Source organism: Somniosus microcephalus, chromosome 8 (genome assembly GCF_052327205.1).
Source record: "Somniosus microcephalus isolate GS21.2 chromosome 8, FLI_Smic_1.0, whole genome shotgun sequence".
NCBI lineage: Eukaryota > Metazoa > Chordata > Chondrichthyes > Squaliformes > Somniosidae > Somniosus > Somniosus microcephalus.
The window spans coordinates 65,856,209-65,879,847 of NC_140994.1; the positions used below are offsets into that span (position 1 = coordinate 65,856,209).

The 23,639-nt window shown below is 43.6% G+C and overlaps 1 protein-coding gene across 1 annotated transcript in view; it reads right to left on the minus strand.

Annotated features, from left to right (window-relative positions):
* The window catches only part of pcgf5b (polycomb group ring finger 5b), a 67,155-nt gene that overhangs the window by 35,320 nt on the left and 8,196 nt on the right, over positions 1–23,639 (minus strand). The window contains exons 3-6 of the mRNA XM_085996138.1: positions 10,838–10,893; positions 8,238–8,297; positions 3,958–4,103; positions 2,907–3,005 (exon numbers count right to left, since the gene is read on the minus strand). Coding sequence (XP_085852264.1) covers positions 2,907–3,005; positions 3,958–4,103; positions 8,238–8,297; positions 10,838–10,893 — 361 coding nt within the window. The remainder of the gene's footprint in view (positions 1–2,906; positions 3,006–3,957; positions 4,104–8,237; positions 8,298–10,837; positions 10,894–23,639) is intronic.

The window sequence follows — 23,639 nt, forward strand, 5'->3', positions numbered from 1 at the left end:
GGCAGGAAGAACACACCATACGCAACATTTTTAATAATATTTAGGTAGGATACAGAGTCAAGATGACTGGAGAGGAACAAGGTAGTGATAGCCAAACCATAAAATAAATGTCTCTGTTCTAGTGGTGCAGGGCAGTTGAAGATGTGTATCTCATCCATGGTGTCTTAGAAAAGTTCATTCACAAAATTGATAAGGATGATCCATAACGGCCTCCTCCTGACTTCACTCCATGTGATATCAAGAAACAGCTGAGTGCACTGGATACAGCAAAGGTTTTGGGCCCCGACAACATCCCGGCTGTCGTGCTGAAAACTTGCACTCCAGAGCTTGCCGCGCCTCTAGCCAAACTGTTCCAGTACAGCTACAACACTGGCATATATCCGACAACGTGAAAAACTGCCCAGGTATGTCCTGTCCACCAATCCGGCCAATTACCGCCCCATCAGTCTACTCTGAATCATCAGCAAAGTGATGGAAGGTGTCGTGCAGTGTCCATGGGAATTTATAAAAAATACATTAAAAAAATTATATTAAGTTCATAAAACTGCAAATGCAAAGTGAAGTTTTACTTGTCAAAAACCTGAGCTGCTTTATTCCTTTTGGCAGCCTGTAAACACTCCTCTTTTTTTCCTTCCATGAGGCAGTTTGGGTCTGTTCTCTGATGTTTCTTTCTGTAAGGCTAGTTAATATTACACAGTTGGCTTTTCTTCTTAATTGTTGTACTTGTGCTCCAGGGAAAAATGTTCCAATTGGAAAGATTTTCTATATTTTTATACATTATTTAGTAGCAAACTTCTGACTCGTTACCTTGAAATAGGAAGTATTTGCCAACAAAGTACTTTGGTGCATAAAATCCCATCTAGTTCTAACAAGCGGCACTTACTCACCAATAACCTGCTCACTGATGCCCAGTTTGGGTTCCGCCAGGACCATTCGGCTACCGACCTCATTACAGCCTTGGTCCAAACATGGACAAAAGAGCTGAATTCCAGAGGTAAGGCAAGAGTGACTGCCCTTGACATCAAAGCAGCATTTGACCGAGTGTGGCATCAAGGAGCCCTAATAAAATTGAAGTCAATGGGAATCAGGGGGAAGTCATGCCTAACGCAAAGGAAGATGGTTGTGGTTGTTGGAGGCAAGCATCTCAGCCCCAGGACATCGCTGCAGGAGTTCCTCAGGGCAGTATCCTAGGCACAACCATCTTCAGCTGCTTCATCAATGACCTTCCCTCCATCATAAGGTCAGAAGTGGGGATGTTTGCTGATGATTGCAGTGTTCAGTTCCATTCGCAACTTCCCAGATAATGAAGCAGTCCATGCCCGCATGCTGCAAGACCTGGACAACAGTCGGGCTTGGGCTGATAAGTGGCAAGTAACATTCGCACCACACAAGTGTCAGGCAATGACTATCTTCAACAAGCGAGAATCTAACCACCGCCCCTTGACATTCAACAGCATTACCATCGCCGAATCCCCCACCATCAACATCCTGGGGGGTCACCATTGACCAGAAACCTAACTGAACCAGCCATATAAATACTGTGGCCACAAGAGCAGGTCAAAGGCTGCGTATTCTGCGGTGAGCGTCTCACCTCCTGACTCCCCAAAGCCTTTCCACCATCTACAATGCACAAGTCAGGAGTGTGCTGGAATACGCTCCACCTGGATGAGTGCAGCTCCAACAACACTCAAGAAGCTCGACACCATCCAGGAAGAGGCAGCCCGTTTGATTGGCACCCCATCCACTAGCTTAAACATTCAGTCACTCCACCACCAACGCACCGTGACTGCAGTGTGTACTATCTACAAGATGCACAGCAGCAACTTGCCAAGGCTTCTTTGACAGCACCTCCCAAACCCACGACCTCTACCACCTAGAAGGATAAGGGTAGCAGGCACATGGGAACACCATCACCTGCAAGTTGCCCTCCAAGTTACAAACCATCCTGGACTTGGAAATATATCGCTGTTCCTTCGTCGTCGCTGGGTCAAAATCCTGGAACTCCCTCCTTAACAGCATTGTTGGAGTACCTTCACCACACGGACTGCAGCGGTTCAAGGCGACGGCTCACCACCACCTTCTCAAGGGCAATTCGGGATGGGCAATTTAAAAAAAAGTTTGCTAAACACTTTTCCATGAACAGAGTGACCCTTTACGGTGGTTCAAATTTTACTGTCATGCTCCTAATAAACTAAAATTCTAATAATTTGTTGAGAGTGAGTAAAATGGGATACATAAAAGACAAAAGAATTTAAAAATATCTTTCCTTTAAAAAACAATTTTGTAAATCTCAGCTACCAAGATAAGTGAATGCAGGACCATCTTTAAGCATGGCTATTAACAAAACTGTGCATTTATTTGAATAATGCCACTGAATAACTGACAGCAGTATTGACAGAGGCTGACAGATACGCTGATTGAATCAGACATCGGAATCACTTCCAATCTTCTTTGTCGAATCAGAAAACACTACTAAGCCAAACGATAATTCAAAGTTACTTCAATCTTATTAAGCCGAACAGTACCAGAAGAGGCTGGTGAAAAAAAACAAATTAATATTCAGGTATGTTTTGCTTTATTTGACACAACACAGTCTAGGTATAGTGCCAGTGTCATGATCCATTCATGTACATTGGGTTGATCACACAAGAAAATGGTTGTGATCTTCAGTCTTACAGGCGAGCTACAAAATGACCGTAAAACAAAACTGTCTTTTAAGGAGCTGAATAACATATTCTAGCCAGAGTCAGGGCATCAGGTATCTGTGTTTGTCAACTGAATGGACATCTGAAATAAATGGGCTGCACTGCTACTCATTCAACTTTCCTTCCCTCTGTACGTGCACATACATACAGAGCAAAAGTAAACAAAGTTAGCATTTAGCTGATTATATCTTGCAGTCTCACCTCACAAGTGCTAGGAAGTTTTAATTTCAAACTCAGAAATTTCTTTATAGTTCCCACTGTGACTCTCGTTGAGCAGCGGATAAATTTCTTCATTAAGCCCTGTTGGCATAAGACAAAAAATTACTGTTAGCAGCAAAGGCCCAGTACAATGTACATTGCAGTGCAATTTCTGTGTTTGTCACATACACTGAACTTCAAATTCTTCTCAGTGTTCCAATAACCATACTGTTGCAGCCAACAACACAAGCTGATTATGGCAATTCATGAAAAGGAAAATTTGTTTTGGCAGTGACTACTGCTAAAGTGGAATTATATTCTATTGAAGGGCCTCATAGTGCCAAATGTAATAAACTGAAATTATCTGTACAGGTAACAGTGTCTTCTAGTTATTTCTTGTTTCCTGATTTGGCACTGCTGGATGGCAATAGCCTGGGAACGGACATTAGACATTGAGGTTCTAGTCACTGACAATATGAAGGGGGAAATCTATCCATAACCCGCTGTCTCCATCTGTGGTATCAGTGGGTGGAACTTTGTTGTGTCATAAGAAAGGTTTCACAGTAAAGTTTAGAAATCACTGTTGGCATGCAAAGTAAGGGTTAACTGAGCATTATTTAAGCTTCTTGAGTATTAAAAAGCATGCTCTTTAACCCATGATTTAAGATGTGGTGAAACATGCATTTTTAACGTCTGCATAACTGATCATTCAATGAGGTGGCAGAATCACTAATTCTGACTAGCACTTCCTAAGTTCAACAGGCATTTAAATCCCTGGGTTCACCTGTAATGTTTCAGAAAGAGGCTTAGAGATAGAGGGAGATTTGGCACTGTTGTTTTGTTAGGAATGGAAGAAAACATCAGCCACAGCCAGTATCCTCTGGCAAGCCCCTATTCCTCAGCACTGTTTGTCCGATTCACCACCTCTGCATAAAAACTTATGTAACCCTCAAAGGGATTAAATTAACATTCTAGGATATGCAATACATTGTTTACCATTCACTAAGTATCTCTTAGAGTAAATTCTAAAATGAAGACAAAGATTTGTTGGTACCTTTACAGTATTATCCCCCGATTGCCCATTGTTGCGGAGGCAGTCTAGACAAATGGCGATCTGTGGATCACTTCTGTGATAATCCTGATCTTCTTGGTCCTCTTCCTCTTCTATTTTAGCTTTCTTGGCTTTGGGGCCTTCATTATCTTTTCAGAAACACAGACAATTATTTAGAAATATGTACACTACATATTACATAGGATTACATAGGATATACAGCACAGAAACAGGCCATTTGGCCCAACCAGTCCATGCCGGCATTTATGCTCCACTCGAGCCCCCTCCCATCTTTCCTCATATAACTCTATCAGCATAACCCTCTATTCCCTTCTCCCTCATATGCTTATCTAACTTCCCCTTAAATGCATCTATGCTATTCGCTTCAACCACTCCCCGTGGTAGCGAGTTCCACATTCTCACCACTCTTTGGGTAAAGAAATTTCTTCTGAATTCCCTGTTGGATTTCTTGCTGACTATCTTATATTGATGGCCTCTAGTTTTGCTCTTCCCATAAGTGGAAACATTCTCTCTGTATCAACTCTAAAACCTTTCATGATTTTAAAGACCTCTATTACTTCAGCCTTCTATTTTTAAGACAAAAGAGAACCAGCCTGATCATCCTTTCCTGATAGGTATACCCTCGCATTTCTGGTATCATCCTCATAAATCTTTTTGCACCCTCTCCAGTGCCTCTATATCCTTTTTATAATATTGCGACCAGAAATGTATGCAGTACTCCAACTGTGGTCTAACCAAGGTTCGATACAAGTTTAACATAACTTCTCTACTTTTCAATTCAATCCCTCTAGAAATAAACCCTACTGCTTGGTTTGCTTTTTTCATGGCCTTGTTAACCTGTCGCTACTTTCAGTGATTTGTGTATTGGTACTCCGAGATCCCTTTGCTCTTCTACCCCACTTAGATACGTATTTTCCAAGTAATATGTGCCCTCCCTATTTTTCTTAGCAAAATGTAGTACCTCACATTTATCTGTGAATTTAATTTGCCAATAATATGCCCATTCTTCAAGTTTATTAATGTCTTCTTGTAATTTGTTGCAGTCCTCCTCAGTATTGACTCACCACCCCACCCCCACCCCGAACCCACCCCAATTTGGTGTCATCTGCAAATTTAGAAATTGTGTTTTTGATTCCAAAATCTAAATCATGAATATAAATTAGGAACAACAGTGCTCCCAGCACTGATCCTTGTGGAACACCACTTCCCACTTTCTGCCACTCTGAATAGCTACCCTTTACCCCTACTCTCTGCTTTCTGTCTTGAAGCCAGCTAGTTATCCATTCTGCAACTTGTTCCCTGACTCGGCATTCTCTGACCTTATTCATTAGTCTATTATGTGGTACCTTATCGAAGGCATTTTGAAAATCTAGATAAATTACATCTACTACATTACCCTTGTCTACTCTCTGTTACCTCTTCAAAAAATTCAATGAGGTTGGTCAAGCAAGACTTTTCCTTTTGAAATCCATATGCTGCTGTACCAATTCTCAGTCATAAATAATTTTCTGAGGCTTAATATTTTGTTTCCCAAAATGTTCTTTCTTATCTCCTATAATCATGTTACAGTTTTTGGTAGATTACTATGTCAAACTTCCAAAGATTTAAATTACACAAGTCCCTACTTGACTGGAATCTTATGAACTTAAGTTGAGAAACCATGGTGATCAAGGTTAAATAGCTGAAAACAGTAAGATTGGAAGAAGATTGCATTAATTGCTAGATGAATTGTCTACTCCTGCTCTCTAATCTTTGGTCATTACTCTCTTACTTAGCACAGTAAAAGTTACAGAAAGGGGTGATTATAGCATTTCTTGCTGCATTAAAGCCATTTGTGTGAAATGACTCATTGCTGCCGACTGATACTCCTACACAATGGCCCGTATTTTCCGATTGGAGGCTTCCTGTGTGCGAAGGCCTCCGATCTGGAAAAAATCGATGCCTTTACCTGAAGGCTCCAGAGGTCTGGCCATTTCCGCTCCTGGGCCTCTCCACGACGAAATGCACAGGGCCCACGTATCCCAGGGGTGCATGCGGTTCGCAAGTGTTCCTGGGATCACGTGGGCCATGGGGAACCAATGAAAGAAGGGAATCTCCCTTCATACTTTGGACAGCTCAGACCTGTCAAAAGTATGAATGGAGATCACTCCAAAAACACATCAAAACATTAAATAAATTTTTAAAAAATCAAGTTTTTAAAATTAGTTAAAATTACATTAAATTAAATATTTTAAACAAAAATTTAATTTTTTGAAAAGAAAATTCAAGTTTTTATGGGGCTAAAAATAAACTTACCTTTTTTAAAAGTATTTTTAAATTATAAATGAGTGAAATTTTTAAAAAACTTTTTTTAAACTCTTATGCTGGTAAAAGCAGGCCTAACGCCTGCTTTAACCAGGCGTAAGATTTATAAGGGATTTAAGCGGACAGAGGTTCTGCAGAAAGAGGGACTCTCCACCCGCAGAAGCCCTTCTCCACGGCAGGCGTTGGATTCTTGACAGATTGGAAGTGCCGGTTTTCAGCGCATGCGCTTCGCATGCCTGAAACCGGCACTTATGAGGTCCCTACGGGTGTGTACACAGCTCGTACACACCTGTATACATCGGAAAATACGGGCCAAAAGGTTCTCTGTGCAGTTGGTCAGGGTCTCCTGATTTCTTTCAATGTTCCAAAACAATTCATTATTTTGTGTAAATTTTCATTTTTGTACATGCCCTTCCCTAGCATTCTTCAAAAGGAAAGCACAGGACTTTTGTTGGATGATTGTGTATAAAACGTATCTTTAGCAACAGACACTAATTTGGCAATCTCACTTAGACATACCACACAGATTATGTGGGAAATTAAAACATTCACATAAGGGCAGTAGGGATACTCTCTTGGGATTGGAGTTAAGGCATGTTGCTGAGGTTGAATATAAGAAGCTTTATTCTGCAACTGGCCGTACTATATTTGATCTGACAACATTCGGTCGGGACATTGGATACCACAGTACAGGAAACTCTCGTTTAAACGGCACCTAAATATCCAGAATTCTCTATTAACCGGCAAAATGCATACTCCGAAAACACCTCAATAACCGGAAATGTTGCTGAGTCTGAGTCCGAGTCTCCCGCAGTGGCCAAGTTAGTCAGTGGGGGTAGTCCTCCAAACTGCCACTACTTGGCTTCTTGGCACTGTCAGAAGTCCGAACACCTCAATAACAGGAGTCTGACTCTTTGTTTGTTAAAAATAGCCTCGGTAGATAACCCTCTCCGTCATCCAGAATTTTTAATCAACCGGCACCATCCCGGTCCCGTCGGTGCCGGATACCAAAGAGTTTCCTGTATAAACATCTTCCACTTTCTCAACACTGACAGCCAAGCTTGATTGATACACAATTCACCCCAATAAATAAAACAAAATGCATAGCTTTAAAATACTGTACCCCCACTGTTCTTTTTTCCTTCCTCTCCTTTTTAAGCCCCCACCCCTATTCACCATGAGTCTACTATTCCTCATCTGAATAGGCAGGTGGATAATCTGCTCTTATATCTTTGACATTGACCACTAATAGATGCACAAAACTGAATGAAGATGATTCAACTGCAATGTTCTCTCCATGTGGCAATATGAATCAGGCTCGAATTAATGCTTCCATCCAATACTACTGATAAGATCTGGCATCACCAGGGATTCATGAATGTAAGCAAATAACGTAAGCAACCTGGCTGAGTTGAAGAACCAAAAATATTACTGAAAGAAATCTGCTGTGATCTTTGATATTGGAATGCAGTTGGATTATTTCTAAAATAATCCTGCAGTAGTTGTATACATTCAAGATCATTGTTTTCTTAATGGAGGGATGTGTTAACTGCATACAAGAGGATTCCTCACAGGGAAAGAAGGAAATTAGTGGGAGAAATCAGCCCAAGTTAACTGCTTGTGCCTCCTAGTAGTCAGCAGCAGAAAGGTGCTCGTGAGGGTTTGCTGTCCTCAGCCAAGGAACACTGAATTGCATGAGGGCCTAAAAAGATGAATAATTTTAAGCAAATGAAGGGTCAGGGTGAGGAAACCTGCACGTTTTAAGCTCCGAAAAAAACTGTAGAAATCACACCAGACTTAAGCTTTCCTCACCACCATGGAATACCTGTACCAATCCCTCTGGCAACAAATCAAACTCTTCTAAGGCAACAGCAGAAGAGCACTTTACTTCAATACCATGAGATCTTTAGGTCAATTCCTTCCACTAAAGATGAAGCTAAGGTTCTGTTATAGCTTACCTTCTCCATTCTCTTGTGGTTTATTTTTTTTCCAGAATTCTTCTTCTTGCCGTTTTTCCACTGGCCAAAAGAACATAAGTATTCTCTAAGATTTTCAATGTACAGGTACTTTTCAATTTACAAATAAAAAGGTTACAAAAGCCACTGGGGAAAGATTTCATTTCACCATACACTGAGGATTTAACTCCAAATGGAAAAGTCAGATGCCACCATAATTTTTGTTTCGGCAAAAATCACTAAATGTTAAACATTATAAAAAGAACTCAAAGGCATATTTTCATCTTTCCACAAGCCCTTTACTTTGTAGAATAAACAACCCCAAATAAGATAGTGGGTGCATGACAGCTTGCTTACAAAGTTTCTATACAATCCAAACCTATTAGCATTAATGAAAGAAAACCAGGCAATCGGGATACACCTGTTCTAATGCTACTGTTCCCATTTCATAAGCATTGAGATTGTCACAGAAAGGCACAGCGGCAAATATTTTGTTCATCCAACTTTGGAATGTGCAACGCTCAGTCGAAATGGCACAACAAAGATTATGCAAAGCCTGTTTTACACACCAAAACACAGAGGTCCTGTTCTATTGACTTATCATGATGAGCTTTTTGGGCCAGGGTCAGCTGTCAAACATCCACCTCTCCCTCATTAACTGGGCAGCTTACTGGCACTCTTAACTCCCACTGGCAGCTCCCGCCTAACCCAATCTGAAGCATATCGGGGAAGTGATTATCTGTTTGCTTCACATGCCCAGCTGGCACTGTTGTATCTACTGCACTTGTGTAGTTGGAAAATCTCTGTAAATATTATAACTTTCAGTTTCAATTTTTGCATGTTGGAAACACAGCTCCTAGAAAATACATAAACCTGTTATTTCTACAAAACTACTGAATGTTTACAGTTCAGAATGGAGCTAGTTCATCTTCACCTGTACAGATATCAATCGTTCTAGCACAAATTTCCATCTTTAGCATATGAATGTTAATTTGCACAATGACAATAACACACTTGGTGTATTGGTATTGTATTTATTTGATGCATTTTTAAAAAAAGGCACTTATAACTTCATCTCCTAAACATATTCAAACTAGAAACTGTAATATTTGCAGGGACTATACTTAGTTGTTCAAGTACTTAAGTGCAGTAGACACAAAAGTGGCACATTGTGTGTGTGGAGTCGACAGATAATTGCACCTTGAAAGCAATTCAGACTCAGTGGGAGTTGTACTGGGTTGCAGGAGCTGGGTTAATAAGAGAAATCCTTCTGCGACACCCCCCCTGCCCCCAAAAATCTGCCACTCTTGCTCTGCTGAAAATATGAGATCTTGCTCTTCCTTTCTGCACCAACTCCTAGGTGACTATGAGTAATGAATTCAAGTTTTGTATTGTAAAATTGCACAATTTTCTCTTGAGTGTTGTTTAATAAGAACTTAATATTCATTAATGCAATTTTTTTGTCAGCTAACTTTTGGAAGCATGTTTTAACATGGAGCAAGACTCAGACTAGTAGTAAAAATGTGACAAAGTTCTGTGACTGCTTTCCACTTCTCTTGCTCACCAGCTTACTTATATTTACTTCTTATTTTAAATTAACAAAAAGAAGAAAATATGCCTCTTAGTAACCAAAGTTGCTATTAAAACGGACCCTCAAAAAACTCCCAAATAATTTGTCATTTGCATCAATGATTTTCACCCACAGAAGAAATCAAGAATGTGACCTTTACTCCTATAGTTTTATTTTTAAATGGATGTTGGCCTTGATTCCTGAAGTAGAAAGCAGTGTCATTATTCAAAAGCCAGATTATGCACAGCACAGTAACAAAACATAATCATGTTTCAATTCAACACGGCAAACTTTGCTTTAATATTTCAACAACAATGGATTTAAATCGCAATCTTCATAGGAACTATTTATAGTGGTAATTATTACTAACAAAACAAATTGTTGGGAGTGGGTGTCGTGGTTGACTTCACTGCCCACCGCGGAGGGTTGTGCCACAGGGCGGTGTGGTGTTGGTTTGCACGAGCTATTCCTCAGACAGTGAACTCCTAATCTCAGCTGTGCCTTCAAGGGAGGACGGAGCAGATGCCAAGTGCTTCTCTACGGAAAAGTTTCAAGAAACCAACAAGAGAGAGAGAGAATCCCGACCTCGTGCATTTCTCAGCAGTCATTGCAATGCGATATTGGCAGAGGCCTGACAACAGTTGCCTGCTCAGCTGGGAGCATGGGCATCTATGTCGAGCGCAAGTGAAAGTGACAAATATATATTAATTTCTAAAATCCTTTGAAAAATACTACTTTAACCAGCGTAGATTGATGGGCTGTTCATAGAGGAACAAAAATAAAACCCAAACCCACCATTGCCTCCCCAGCATACTTAAAAATGGCCATTGGTTGAGATTAGAACTACAGATAGTAATAACATGGCAAAAGGGGCTAACAAGTGTGCAAAATTAATTTTTTTAAAGTATTTCTATTTGCCGGGTTACGTAAAGTATAGAACCTTTGACTGATTAGGTACTTAACAGCTTTAATAGGGCTGAGTGTATTAAACATTAGGCTGAACAATAAAGAATTCATGAGTCTGTTCACTTACTTTCTTTGAGACCAGGCACCAGCTTAAATATAATTTCTTCTAATGTATTGTCCAACCTTGAAAACACAGATTCAGAAAGGATCACAGTTGGCTCAAGAAACCGTGCTATAACACACAAACCTGTCAATCCCAAAGTTAATAGTAAATTTTCATGCACAGTAATTCAGTTAAAAGCAGTACGCAACGGCCCTGATTTCCCTCTCCTGGTGAGCATTTATCTGGCCAGTGCCAGGACACACAATTCTATTTTTGCTGGACTGCACTGAGCTGAGCAAAAATTGCACTGCATATTCTACTAACTTTCTGCTCCTTGGACATGGCAAACTTCACCCAAGAGGCATATCAATTTTTAGGGTGGGGTGGAGAGAGGGAAGAAGCTTTACCACCTACAGACTGTATTTAACTTCCGTGGCCACAATGTGGAGGAAAATATGTTTTATTTCATTTTCCTTTTGTAGTAAATCTGTATTCATGTGCTTCAGAGCAAAAAAGTATTCCATGCCTGTCCAAAAGACAGTCAATCAAGTAAGTAGCTCACTTCAAATGCTGATATACCTGGATGCGCAGCTGCATGTACTGGGCTGTATTCACAGGACTATCCATTATAAAATGAAACATATTATTTTGTCCTTGACAAGATCTTAGTTAGGCCTCATTTAGAGTACTGTGTCCAGTTCTGGTCCTCTCACATGGTGGGTGATATTGAGGCTTTGGAAAAAGTTCAAAGAAGGGTCACAAGAATGATTCCCAGTTTAAAGACACCATAGCTACCCAAATAGCCTTAAGGATGCTGGGTCTATAAACTGTACTATAGAGAAGCATAGACCCAGGGGCAATTTGATTGAGGTCTATAAAATAACAAAGGGACTAGATTGTGTGCATGCTGACAAAATATTTCAATTTGATAAATTGGGAGGACCAGGGGTAAAGCATACAAATTACTCAAGGGAAGAAATAGGTTAGATGTCTCGATGTTTCTTTCCCTGGAGAATAGTAGACCTAATGGAACAGGTTGCTGGTTTGTGCAGTGGGTGCTGATTCACTGTGCACCTTCAAAAGAGAGCAAGACTTGTTCCTGGCTGGGGTGGAAATCGCATCATACAAGAGGAAGGTACCAATGGTCAATTTGGTCTCCTGGACTAGATTTGATTGACTACAAGGACTGGAGAGGAATTTTCCAGACTTACTTTCCCTAATTGGCCTTGGGTTTTTGATCTGTTGTTTTGCTGCTCCCAGGAGACTACATGGCACCGAAGGAGTATGGAGTCTCTTGACCTGATGGATAATGGCATCACAACTGTGTGGGACAGGTTAGATGGACCAGCTGTGTGTGTCTTTTCTGCTATGTATCAAATATCATTGCATTAGGGCCAACTTATCGAACAATTATTGATTTATATTTTCTCAAGAAGTTTAGTAAAATTCTATCAAGCCTTGATGCCAATCAAAGGTATCGAAGAAGAACCCTGAAATCCATTTCAGACATGAACTGGCCACATGACTTATTGTCAACATTCGCCGAGGTGGATTCAAGCTTCTCAGTGAGGCGGATAAAAACAAGCTCAATTTTGCCAAGTTGGAAGATGAGTTCAACCAGTCAGCTTCAGGATGACACAATCCCTCCCGAGCACATACTCCCCCTGCTCGCAACAGCAGAAAAGGAGCTATAGACTGGCTTGCCAGCTGGTAATTGGATTAACAACATTCTGCTTGAAGAATAAACCATGTTACAATTTGCAATTATTTTCTTCATCTTTTTCTTCTGGTATATGCTGAGTGAATAAATATGGAGTCTTTTTTAATGCCACAAATGGGAAGGATCATATAACTCACAAGTGATAAAGCCACAAGTGAACTATGAAAGTCCCTTCCTTTTGGAATTTTCTAGTCAGGCACTGAACAGTCCAGATAAATAATAACATTAAATTGTTACAAAAGCATTTTTGATTTAGAAAACATTTTAAGTGAAGAAGGTGCTTTAATATCTCTTAAAAAGTTAGATGGTAACAGAGGCATTTAAAGGTTACACAGTAAATCTTCTAAGAAATAAGTTAATAAATTGGGTTGAAATAATATTATGCATTTTATAGTTGGATATAGAACTACACATTAAAATGTCTATTGCATGACTTGAAGGTGCTGTAACTCAAACATTGCAAATTATTATTTGAAAACAAGTTACACATTACAAAACTCAGAACTAATTTTTCCAACTTTTTTTTTTACATAATTGGACATACTGTTGAGTCAGAAAGGTGAAAGCTTTAAGGCACATGAAAACCTTAACTGGCTCCTTTGTCAACTTTAAACAAAATAAACCTCAATCTCTATTTAGGTTATTTCCAAACAGCTGCCAAAGGAAGCCCTGAAAGTAGTTGCCAATGAGGTTATTCCAGAATTAATTTCATATTCACCACAAAAATGAAATTACAAGAATCACTGGTTAAGCTGCCAGGTTGGGCTCTGCCACATTTTGCCAGCATTGTGTGGTTTCTCCCATTTTTGTCTGGCTGCTGTTACCAGTACCAGCTGACCAAGACAATGTCTAGTCCAGTTTCGTGTGAAACTTGGCATATAACGACAAATAATAAACACGTTTGTCATCTACCAACAAATGGCAGTAACAAACTATTAGGGTGCTAGTACGGTGAGGTAAACACATATGGAGCATCATGTGGATTTAACAGAACAGTTATTTGTATTATACAATATATATCTTACCCTAAAATAACAACAGAAAATGCTGGAAACACTCAGCAGGCCAGGCAGTATCCGTGGAGAGAGAAACAGAGTTAACGTTACAGGTCTGTGACCCTTCATCAGATTGAGTGTTTCCAGCATTTTCTGTTGTTATTTCAGATTTCCAGCATCCGCAGTATTTTGCTAATATATTTTACCCGACTTCCCACGGCGGATTTCCAGTCATATTTTAAAATGCAAGTACTTTAGTTATTAGTTTACTCTTCTCCCTTCTCCCTCAGTAAAACATTTTTCTAGCTATTTACATGATTATAAAGATACTTTTCCTCCCTTTACTTCCTATGGTGATTTATAGCTCTTGCTGAAGCTGTCGCTGGCAGAGAGCTGCACCAGGGTGACTTTTCCCACTGGTAAGTCTCCAATGAGTGTTTTGGGTTTTCCCAGTATTCTACTGTATATGGTGAATAAGCTCTTATTTAGGCAGTCAGACCCAATTCACATACGAACCGGGGTCAAGCAAGGCTGTGTCATCGCACCAACACTCTTCTTGATCTTCCTTGCTGCAATGCTCCATCTCACCCTCAGTAAGCTCCCCACTGGAGTGGGGCTAATTTACAGAACAAACAGGAAACTGTTCAACCTCTGTCGCCTCCAGTCCAGATCCAAGGTCGTCCCATCCTCCGTCGTCGAATTACAGTATGCAGACGACGCTTGCGTCTGCGCTCACTCGGAGGTCGAACTCCAAACCATCGTCAACACCTTCACTGAAGCGTATGAGAGCATAGGCCTTACACTAAACATCCGTAAGACAAAGGTCCTCTACCAACCTGCCCCCACCACACAGTATTGCCCCCCCGATTATCAAAATCCATGACAAGGCCTTGGACAACGTGGACCACTTTCCATACCTCGGGAGCCTACTGTCAACAAGGGCAGACGTCGATGACGAAGTCCAACACCGCCTTCAGTGTGCCAGTGCAGCCTTCGGTTGCCCGAGGGAGAGAGTGTTTGAAGACCAGGACCTCAAGCCCGGCATTAAGCTCATGGTCTACAGAGCAGCAGTGATATCCGTCCTGCTGTATGCCTCAGAAACATGGATCATGTACAGCAGGCACCTCAAAGCACTGGAGAGGTACCACCAACGCTGCCTCCGCAAGATCCTGCAAATTCATTGGCAGGATAGGCGCACCAACGTCAGTGTTCTTGCTCTGGCCAACATCCCCAGCATTGAAGCTTTGACCACGCTCGATCAGCTCCGATGGACGGGTCACATTGTCCGCATGCCCGATACGAGACTCCCAAAACAAGCGCTCTACTCGGAGCTCCAGCACGGCAAGGGAGCCCCAGGTGGGCAGAGGAAACGCTTCAAGGACACCCTCAAAGCCTCCCTGAAAAAGTGTAACATCCCCATCGACACCTGGGAATCCCTGGCCCAAGACCGCATAAAGTGGAGGAGAAGCATCTGGGAAGGCGCCGAACACCTCGAGTCTCTTCGCCAGGAGCAAGCGGAAGCCAAGCGCAGGCAGCGCAAGGAGCGCACGTCAACCCAAGCACCCCACCCACCCACCCCTTCAACCACCGTCTGCCCCACCTGTGACAGAGACTGTAGGTCCCGCACTGGACTCATCAGTCACCTGCAAACTCATTTTTAATGTGGAAGCAAGTCATCCTCGGTTCCGAGGGACTGCCTAAGAAGATTTAGGCAGTCAGTACACTCTATTGTGCTTGCAACTAGTCAAAGCAACGTCATAGTGATTGCTATGAGGCAAAAATTACTGCAGCTTACATCACACAAGGACAAAATGGTAACGGAGTAAGCTAAGAAACACATTTGTAACATTGGGCTGATTCAACCTTTGCTATATGTAGATTCCTTGTGCTCTCTAGCTGTGTTAGGAAGATGGTTCTCAGAGCATGGTAATGTGAACTCTGAAGTAAACTAACAGCTACACGGCTACAGTATACAGCTTCCTGTAAAGGATTTTCTCAGCACAATATTTGTTTCTATGGGCACTCCATTTCAACGTGCATATTTGTTACTGTAGCTATAAGGCATTTTCTGGAAGGTCTTTGTCAGCATCAGAAATATCATATTTAAGCCACACCATATTTTGGAATACACTTTCCATAATGATCACAATGGGGAAACATATATAAGAGCACTAGCTGGGGAGCCCCGCGTTGCGAGGGCAATTTTGGGGCGCTTGGTCTCCCTGCCCCTGTGTGTCCCCCCTCTCCCTGTCATGTCCTCTCCCTGTCCTATCCCTCCCTCCCCTCCTCTCCCTCCCCTCCCCTGTCTCCCTCCCTCCCTCCCCCCACCCCCTCCCCTCGCCCACCCCCACCCCTCCCCTCCTCCCCCCCACACCTCCCCCCACCCCCTCCCCTCGCCCACCCCCACCCCTCCCCTCCCCCACCCCCACCCCTCCCCTCCCCCGCTCCCCTCTGTCCCTCTCTCCGGCCCCTCCCCCTGCCTAGCGCCTGAGGTCCGGTGCCGTTGCGATAGCGGCCGTGCGGGGCCTAGCTCTTAAGGCGCAGTCGGGCTCTGAGGCCGGGACGGACCGGAGCTGAGGTCCCCCGCGTATCGCGCGGCTGATGGACGGCCGCTGCGGGCGGTCGGCGCATGCGCGGTCAGTGCGGGCGGCGCATGCGCGGTCAGTGTGGGCGGCGCGAGGCGGCCCGCGGGGAGCAGGCAAGGGCGGATTGGTGGCCGTTAGCGAGCGGGAAACTTCGGGCGGCCCGCCCGCGCTCCGTACGCGACACCGTGAAACCTGAGAGGGGGAAGTAGAGAGAGACAGAGAGGGAAGAGGAGAAGGAGAGAGAGGGAAGAGGAGAGAGGGAAGAGGAGAAGGAGAGAGGGGGAAGAGGAGAAGGAGAGAGAGAGAGGGAAGAAAGAGAGAGAGAGAGAGAAATTTTTTGAGCTTCAGGCCCCGAGTCCCCCCTGCGCGAGGGTGAGGAGGAGGGGGGGGGGGGTTGCTAAACACAATATAAAACTCAAATAAATTGTTAATTAATTCCCTAACACATAATTCAAATATTGACCTTACTTCCCTAACACACTGAAAGTGTGGGGAAAAAATCGTGAAAAATCAAGATGGCGGCCACTCACCTCAGTTCAGAAGGATAAGGCCCGCCCACACACGCACCGATTGGTCGACCGGTCAGGTCACCGAAGCGTAGGATTGGTCAATCGTCGAGTCACTTGACACTCAACTGTAGGAAGGAACCCGCCGTCCGATTGGTCGACCTCGACGTCACACGGTCGCTAATGAGATGCTAATGAGCGGAAGGCTGAACGTTTTTCGGATACCGCGGGCGCGGTTTTTGTCCGGCCGAAACGTAAATACGCCTATGACCGGTCCGGAATCGCAAGCTTTCTTTTGAGGCGACGCGCGCGTCGGTACGCTCTATAACTTTCAAACGTATAGAGAACAGACAGACAGCCATCGGGACAGACAGACATCGGGACAGACAGAAGAGCTCTTTTATATATATAGATAAGAAATAGGAGCTGGAGTAGGCCATTTGGCCCTTCGCGCCTGCTCCACCATTCAACATCAAGATCATGGCTCATCTTCTACCTCAACTTCACCTTCCTGCACTATCCCCATATCCCTTAATTCCCAAAAATGTATCGACCTCTCTCTTGAATATACTCAACGACTGAGCATCCACAGCTCTCTGGGCTGGAGAATTCCAAAGATTCACAACCCTTTGAGTGAAGAAATTTCTCCTCATCTCAGTCCTAAATGGCCGACCCCTTATTCTGAGACTGTGACCTCGTGTTGTAGACTCTCCAGCCAGGGGAAACATTTTCTCAGCATTAACCCTGTCAAGCCCCTTAAGAATTTTATATGTTTCAATTAGATCACCTCTCATTCTTCTAAACTCTAGGGAATATAGGCCTAGTCTACTCAATCTCTCCTCATAGGGCAATCCCCTCATCCCAGGAACCAGTCTAGTGAATCTTCGTTGCACTCCCTCAAAGGCAAATTGTCTTTCCTTAGGTAAGGAGACCAGACCTGTACACAGTACTCCAGGTGTGGCCTCACCAATGCCCGGTATAACTGTAGTAAGACATCTTTACTCTTATACTCTAATCCCTTTGTAACGAAAGCTAACATATCATTTGCTTTCCTAATTGCTTGCTGTACCTGCATGTTAACTTTCTGAGATTCATGTACAAGGACACCCAGGTCTCTCTGAATGCAAACATTTCCCAGTCTCTCACCATTCAAAAAATATTCTGCTTTTTTGTTTTCTCTACCAAAATGGATAACTTCACACTTCCCCACATTGTATTCCATTTGCCATGTTCTTGTCCAGTCAACCTGTCTATATCTCTCTGCAGCCTCTCTGCATCCTCCTCACAGCTACTTTCCCACCTAACTTTGTACCATCAGCAAACTTGGATATGTTACACTCAGTCCCTTCATCGAAGTCATTAATATAGAGGCCCAAGCACTGATCCTGCCTGCACATATATGACACATGTGCAATACGTGTGGACAAGTATTGTAAGTAGCACACCTATAATTTTGTCATCAGGCCAAGGCTTACAATGCCCCTGTACAGGCAGGCATGAGAGAACACACGATCCAGGGGGATAACATCCTGACCTTTACTGTCAGGGAAATAATTTGTGGTACAAGAGTCCCTGAAATAGATCTATCTAAAACACACAGAGGTATGTTCATGTGCTATTAAGTTGCCTGTTAAAAGTACACTACCTGTTGTCAACATTGAAGCATGCACAGTCAGCACAAGTGTAACAAAAGCATACGATGTCAGCATGAATATGACATCTACCATTCCATAATTCCTTTTTTTTCTTATGTTTGCTACACAGGTGAAGAGGAACAATATCACGATAAAACTGAAAGGGAGGAGGATGATGAAGAGGAAGATGACAAGGACAGTAGTACCACGCATAGTGTAAGATGGATTCAGGGCTACAACAAAGGGCCCTTTAACAAGGGTCATCTTGTCTAACACCAATCTTTTGAGGGCTAGGGATGGGAACCTTAGTGCAGATCCACTGGAACAAAAGATATTGGACTATATACAAGAAGCAGAGTTCCATGGAGCAAAATATGTCTGAACTCTTCAGTAATATGCAAGACTGCCTTACACACATCATCAAAACAGGTTAGCTAGTTAGCTGCACATATCAACAGCTCAGTCACATACATTTTGTCATTCAGCAACCACCAGCACATGTGGTGCAGCTGCAGTTTCCAGAATGTGTTAGGTAAACATTTGCTCTCACAGATGCTTTGAATACAGTGGGACAGATTGCAAGAAGCCATTTTGAGTGGCTTAAACTGTAACATTAGTATATGATCATATGTTCCAACCACCAATATCCCTCTTTTAAAGGCAAACATGGCACTAATATATATCTCTCAGGAACCCAGCATCGTAGAATATATTGTGCTTGTAAATGAATTGCATGTGCTCGTGAGTGTTATGGGGTTAAATCAAGAGCTAATCAGCTTGGCACTGCTTTGTGATGTTACCAGGTGCTTCCTTTCTCTCCTAAGAGCCTTGTACTCCATCTCACTGTGATGACTTAATGCCTATCTATTCATGTTCCCTAGCCTAAGGGTTTGGGGAAGAAGAAGCTACTGTTGGTCCAGCTGAAGACTGAGAGATGGAGAAGGCATACCACTTCCATATGCCACAAAACTGAAGGACCTGCAGGAGCTGAAGTGCTTGTCTGCATTGTGATTGACTTGCCTTCAATGGTAACAAAAGATTGTGATTCTTACACTGCAGTTGCACTTGGTCAGAACATTGGAGTTCAGCTAAGAGAAGTGCCAATCAGAACTAACTGTGCACTGGTACTGCTATCTATATGTGATGCTACTTATATGCACCTGGACAAACACCTACACCGTAGAGGTCCTCTCCACTCTTTCTTTAAAAGAGGGATATTGGTGGTTGGAACATATGACCATTGCGCTGTCATCAAATTAGTGTTATTAAGAAGAACCAACTAGCCATCTATGACATCTCACTAACGAGCATGAGAAAGACTACACCTTACACCTAAGCTTCAGGATAGAATACTGTGGAGTACAAGGATGACCATCATCACTCACAGTATGTTGCAATTACCCCTGTGTTACAGTTTGATAGAAGAATGCATCAGTTGACTGCTGCCTCTGTTGCCTTCATGGAAGCAGCTCCACAACCTCAGAGATTGTATCTCTTGCTGCGTCCTTGTCCTGTTCATTTCCCAATGGCTAGGGCTCATCAGTAGCTGCATGTTGATGTCTCTACCGATGGCTATATCATGAAGCATGCAACACATACTAACTATCTTGGACAACTTCTCCAGGGCATACTATAAGGTGACCCTGAAGGTCAAGACATTGGAACTGTTGCTTGACGACGTAAATGCCTGATCAATAAGCACCCTAACCCCGAGTAGCAATCACTGTAACATTAGTATATCCTCGTATGTGGACTACCAATGGATCATCAGTCACTGCCAGAATCGTCCAGTATTCATCAATCCAACTTTCTGCCCCATAAAAAATGATGTGACATTGGACTGTACAGGGTGTAAGCATCATAGCTGCTGCTGGGAAACCAGACACTGACGTGATAAAAGATAAGGGGAGATTTTCCACTTCAGTGCTTCTGATGCATAGGGAGGGAGTGCATATGGGAAACTGCACAAGGCTGTCTCCTTGGCTCAGTGGTAGCAGACTCACATCTGAATCCTAGTTACCAATGCTAAACTTATTCTTCATAGGATATATTTTACAGGCACTGGGATAATTCCCACAAACGTGGGGGGGAGGTTGGGAAATTGAGTTGGGGAATCCCTGTTGTTGGATCCCCATTCAATTAGTGCAGCACACAGTTTTGTTGATACCATTTTACGCCAGCCTAAAGTGCTCTCACCCAAAATGTGAAAAATGTGATAAATATGAAACTCTATGACAACAAGCACTAGCATGGATTCCCTGATGTACTCATGGAAATGGAGGATGAAGGTCAGGCACATTCTAGCCTTTCAGCAAGTGATTTCTTAAAGGGCGTGGCATATCCTTGAGAGATAGCAGCCTCATCCATACCTACTTCAGCCGTATCCCAACATACAAAGTGATCTGTGAGAGAGCAGACCTCTGGTCAACAATGAGGGCTGTGAATCCCTGCGGAATGACTCTCTCCATCCAAGCCCCTACATGTTGATGCTAGAGAAGAGATTGGAGCCCAAGGCCTCCATCCCAGCAGTGTAAGAATCCACAAAAGATATCCCTGACGTGTCAAGAACCTCTGTCTTTGGGGTTCAGCTGCAGATGGCCCTGGATTTTCTACACACTTCTGGTGGTCTTCAATTCAATTTAACATTCATACACAACTGCACAGTTGGAAGTTATGGACTCCTCCCAACTTGCTGACACACCTTGCATAGAAATAGAAGTGGACAATATATTAGAATGTTAGCTGCAAATAGTGTTTCAAGGCGACATACTGTGTGGCATTCTCATGTGCTGCAGAGTGAGTCAGTAAGTGAAGAAAGAATAACAGCTAAAGGATGGTACTAGCCCTTAGCCGTGGGAAGATTTTGACTTCACTGTCCCCAACTACATTTTATGTTCTCCAACACCTGGACTGGAAAGTGGCCTCTTCAAAGGGGCTTAAGGGCTTAAAGTTAGAGCGTTCTTCCCATGCAGGTTTAGTCCTCCTGCTATGCATTGCCTTGTCCTGCAAGCAGAGACGTACTACTGAGAAGTTGCAAGTTTAAGAACGTAGACACCCAAATTCCCACCGTGCATCCCAGCATGTGAGTAGTTGAACACATGTCATGCAGCTAGATTCTTTTGGACGCCTGCTTTGTGGACTTACCTTTACAGATGCTACTGGTTTCAGTTTTAAGTCGCAGTTAGAAGGTGTGTCCTACTGCAGCATGGGCATGCATGTGAAGCTAAGAAAGAACTGTAAGGCTGCCGGAGTTTTTGCACAAAGCCCCAGTCAAGCTGTAAGAGGTTGTGGAAACTGGCTTGTATTCTTTTTTTCCATGTACAGTACTTTGTATAAAGAACTACTGGGTATTATATATTCGCAGATTTTCTGATGCTGTCCAACTTCTTTCTCATCTGCTCCCATGTCCTCTGACTGTTGAATATCACACTGACACTGTGGGTAATTTTCTAAGTACGCACTGGTGGTGGTGAACTTCACCTGCTGGCAGTGCATATTGGAAAATTGCGGGCCCACAAATTTATGACATGTATTACAGGCAGACCGTGTTCCCCACCACCAGTGCATAGTTACTAAATTACGCCCTTTCTGCCATCCTGTGCAGTTCTCCTGGGGCTCGTTTGTGCCAAAAAGGGCAGCCTTCCTTTCGCCTACTTTGTGTCGCAGCAGCTTCACAGCTGCATTAAGAAATAGAGGGTTCTTTGGGTAAATTAAGCCATTTTGGAACAAATATAAATTCTTTTTCATCTTGTAAGCCCTTGAGGTCCTGCATCTACACAGTATTTCCTGCCATGTCAATTACAAGAGAAATGCAGGGAACAGCACCAACCGCTGTACATGGCCTTCTTTGATCTCACAAAGGCCTTCGACACTGTCAACCATGACGGATTATGGAGTGCCCTCCTCAAATTCGGCTGTCCTCAAAAGTTTGTCACTATCCTCCGCCTGCTCCACGACATGCAAGCCGTGATCCTGACCAACGGTTCCACCACAGACCCAATTCACGTACGAACCGGGGTCAAGCAAGGCTGTGTCATCACACCAACACTCTTCTCGATCTTCCTTGCTGCAATGCTCCATCTCACCCTCAGTAAGCTCCCCACTGGAGTGGAGCTAATTTACAGAACAAACGGGAAACTGTTCACCCTCCGTCGCCTCCAGTCCAGATCCAAGGTCATCCCATCCTCTGTCGTCGAATTACAGTATGCAGACGACGCTTGCGTCTGCACTCACTCGGAGGTCGAACTCCAAACCATCATCAACACCTTCACCAAAGCGTATGAGAGCATGGGCCTTACACTAAACATCTGTAAGACAAAGGTCCTCTACCAACCTGCCCCCGCCACATAGTACTGTCCCCCGATTATCAAAATCCATGACAAGGCCTTGGACAACGTGGACCACTTTTCATACCTCGGGAGCCTACTGTCAACAAGGGCAGACGTCGATGACGAAGTCCAACACCGCCTTCAGTGTGCCAGTGCAGCCTTCGGTTGCCTGAAGAAGAGAGTGTTTGAAGACCAGGACCTCAAGCCCGGCATTAAGCTCATGGTCTACAGAGCAGCAGTGATACCCGTCCTGCTGTATGCCTCAGAGACATGGACCATGTACAGCAGGCACCGCAAAGCACTGGAGAGGTACCACCAACACTGCCTCCGCAAGATCCTGCCAATCCATTGGCAGGATAGGCGCACCAACATCAGTGTTCTTGCTCTGGCCAACATCCCCAGCATCGAAGCTTTGACCATGCTCGATCAGCTCCGATGGACGGGTCACATTGTCCGTATGCTTGATACGAGACTCCCAAAACAAGCGCTCTACTCGGAGCTCCAGCACGGCAAGAGAGCCCCAGGTGGGCAGAGGAAACGCTTCAAGGACACCCTCAAAGCCTCCTTGAAAAAGTGTAACATCCCCACCGACACCTGGGAATCCCTGGCCCAAGACCGCACAAAGTGGAGGAGAAGCATCCAGGAAGGCGCCGAACACCTCGAGTCTCTTCGCCGGGAGCAAGCGGAAGCCAAGCGCAGGCAGCGCAAGGAGCACACGCCAACCCAAGCACCCCACCCACCCGCCCCTTCAACCTCCGTCTGCCCCACCTGTGACAGAGACTGTAGGTCCTGCATTGGACTCATCAGTCACCTGCAAACTCATTTTTAATGTGGAAGCAAGTCATCCTCGGTTCCGAGGGACTGCCTAAGAAGAAGAAGGAGCTACTGGCATAATTCAGCCCAGAGGCTTTCTGTGAGTACAGAATGGGGCCAACCCCAGAATATCCAACAAATTAGCCATTTGCAATTTTCCCAAGTGTAAGGCTACGGTCCCACCAGCTCAGGACCAGGAAATATGTCCTTATAGAACAAGTCCTCAATGTGATGATGATGTTGAT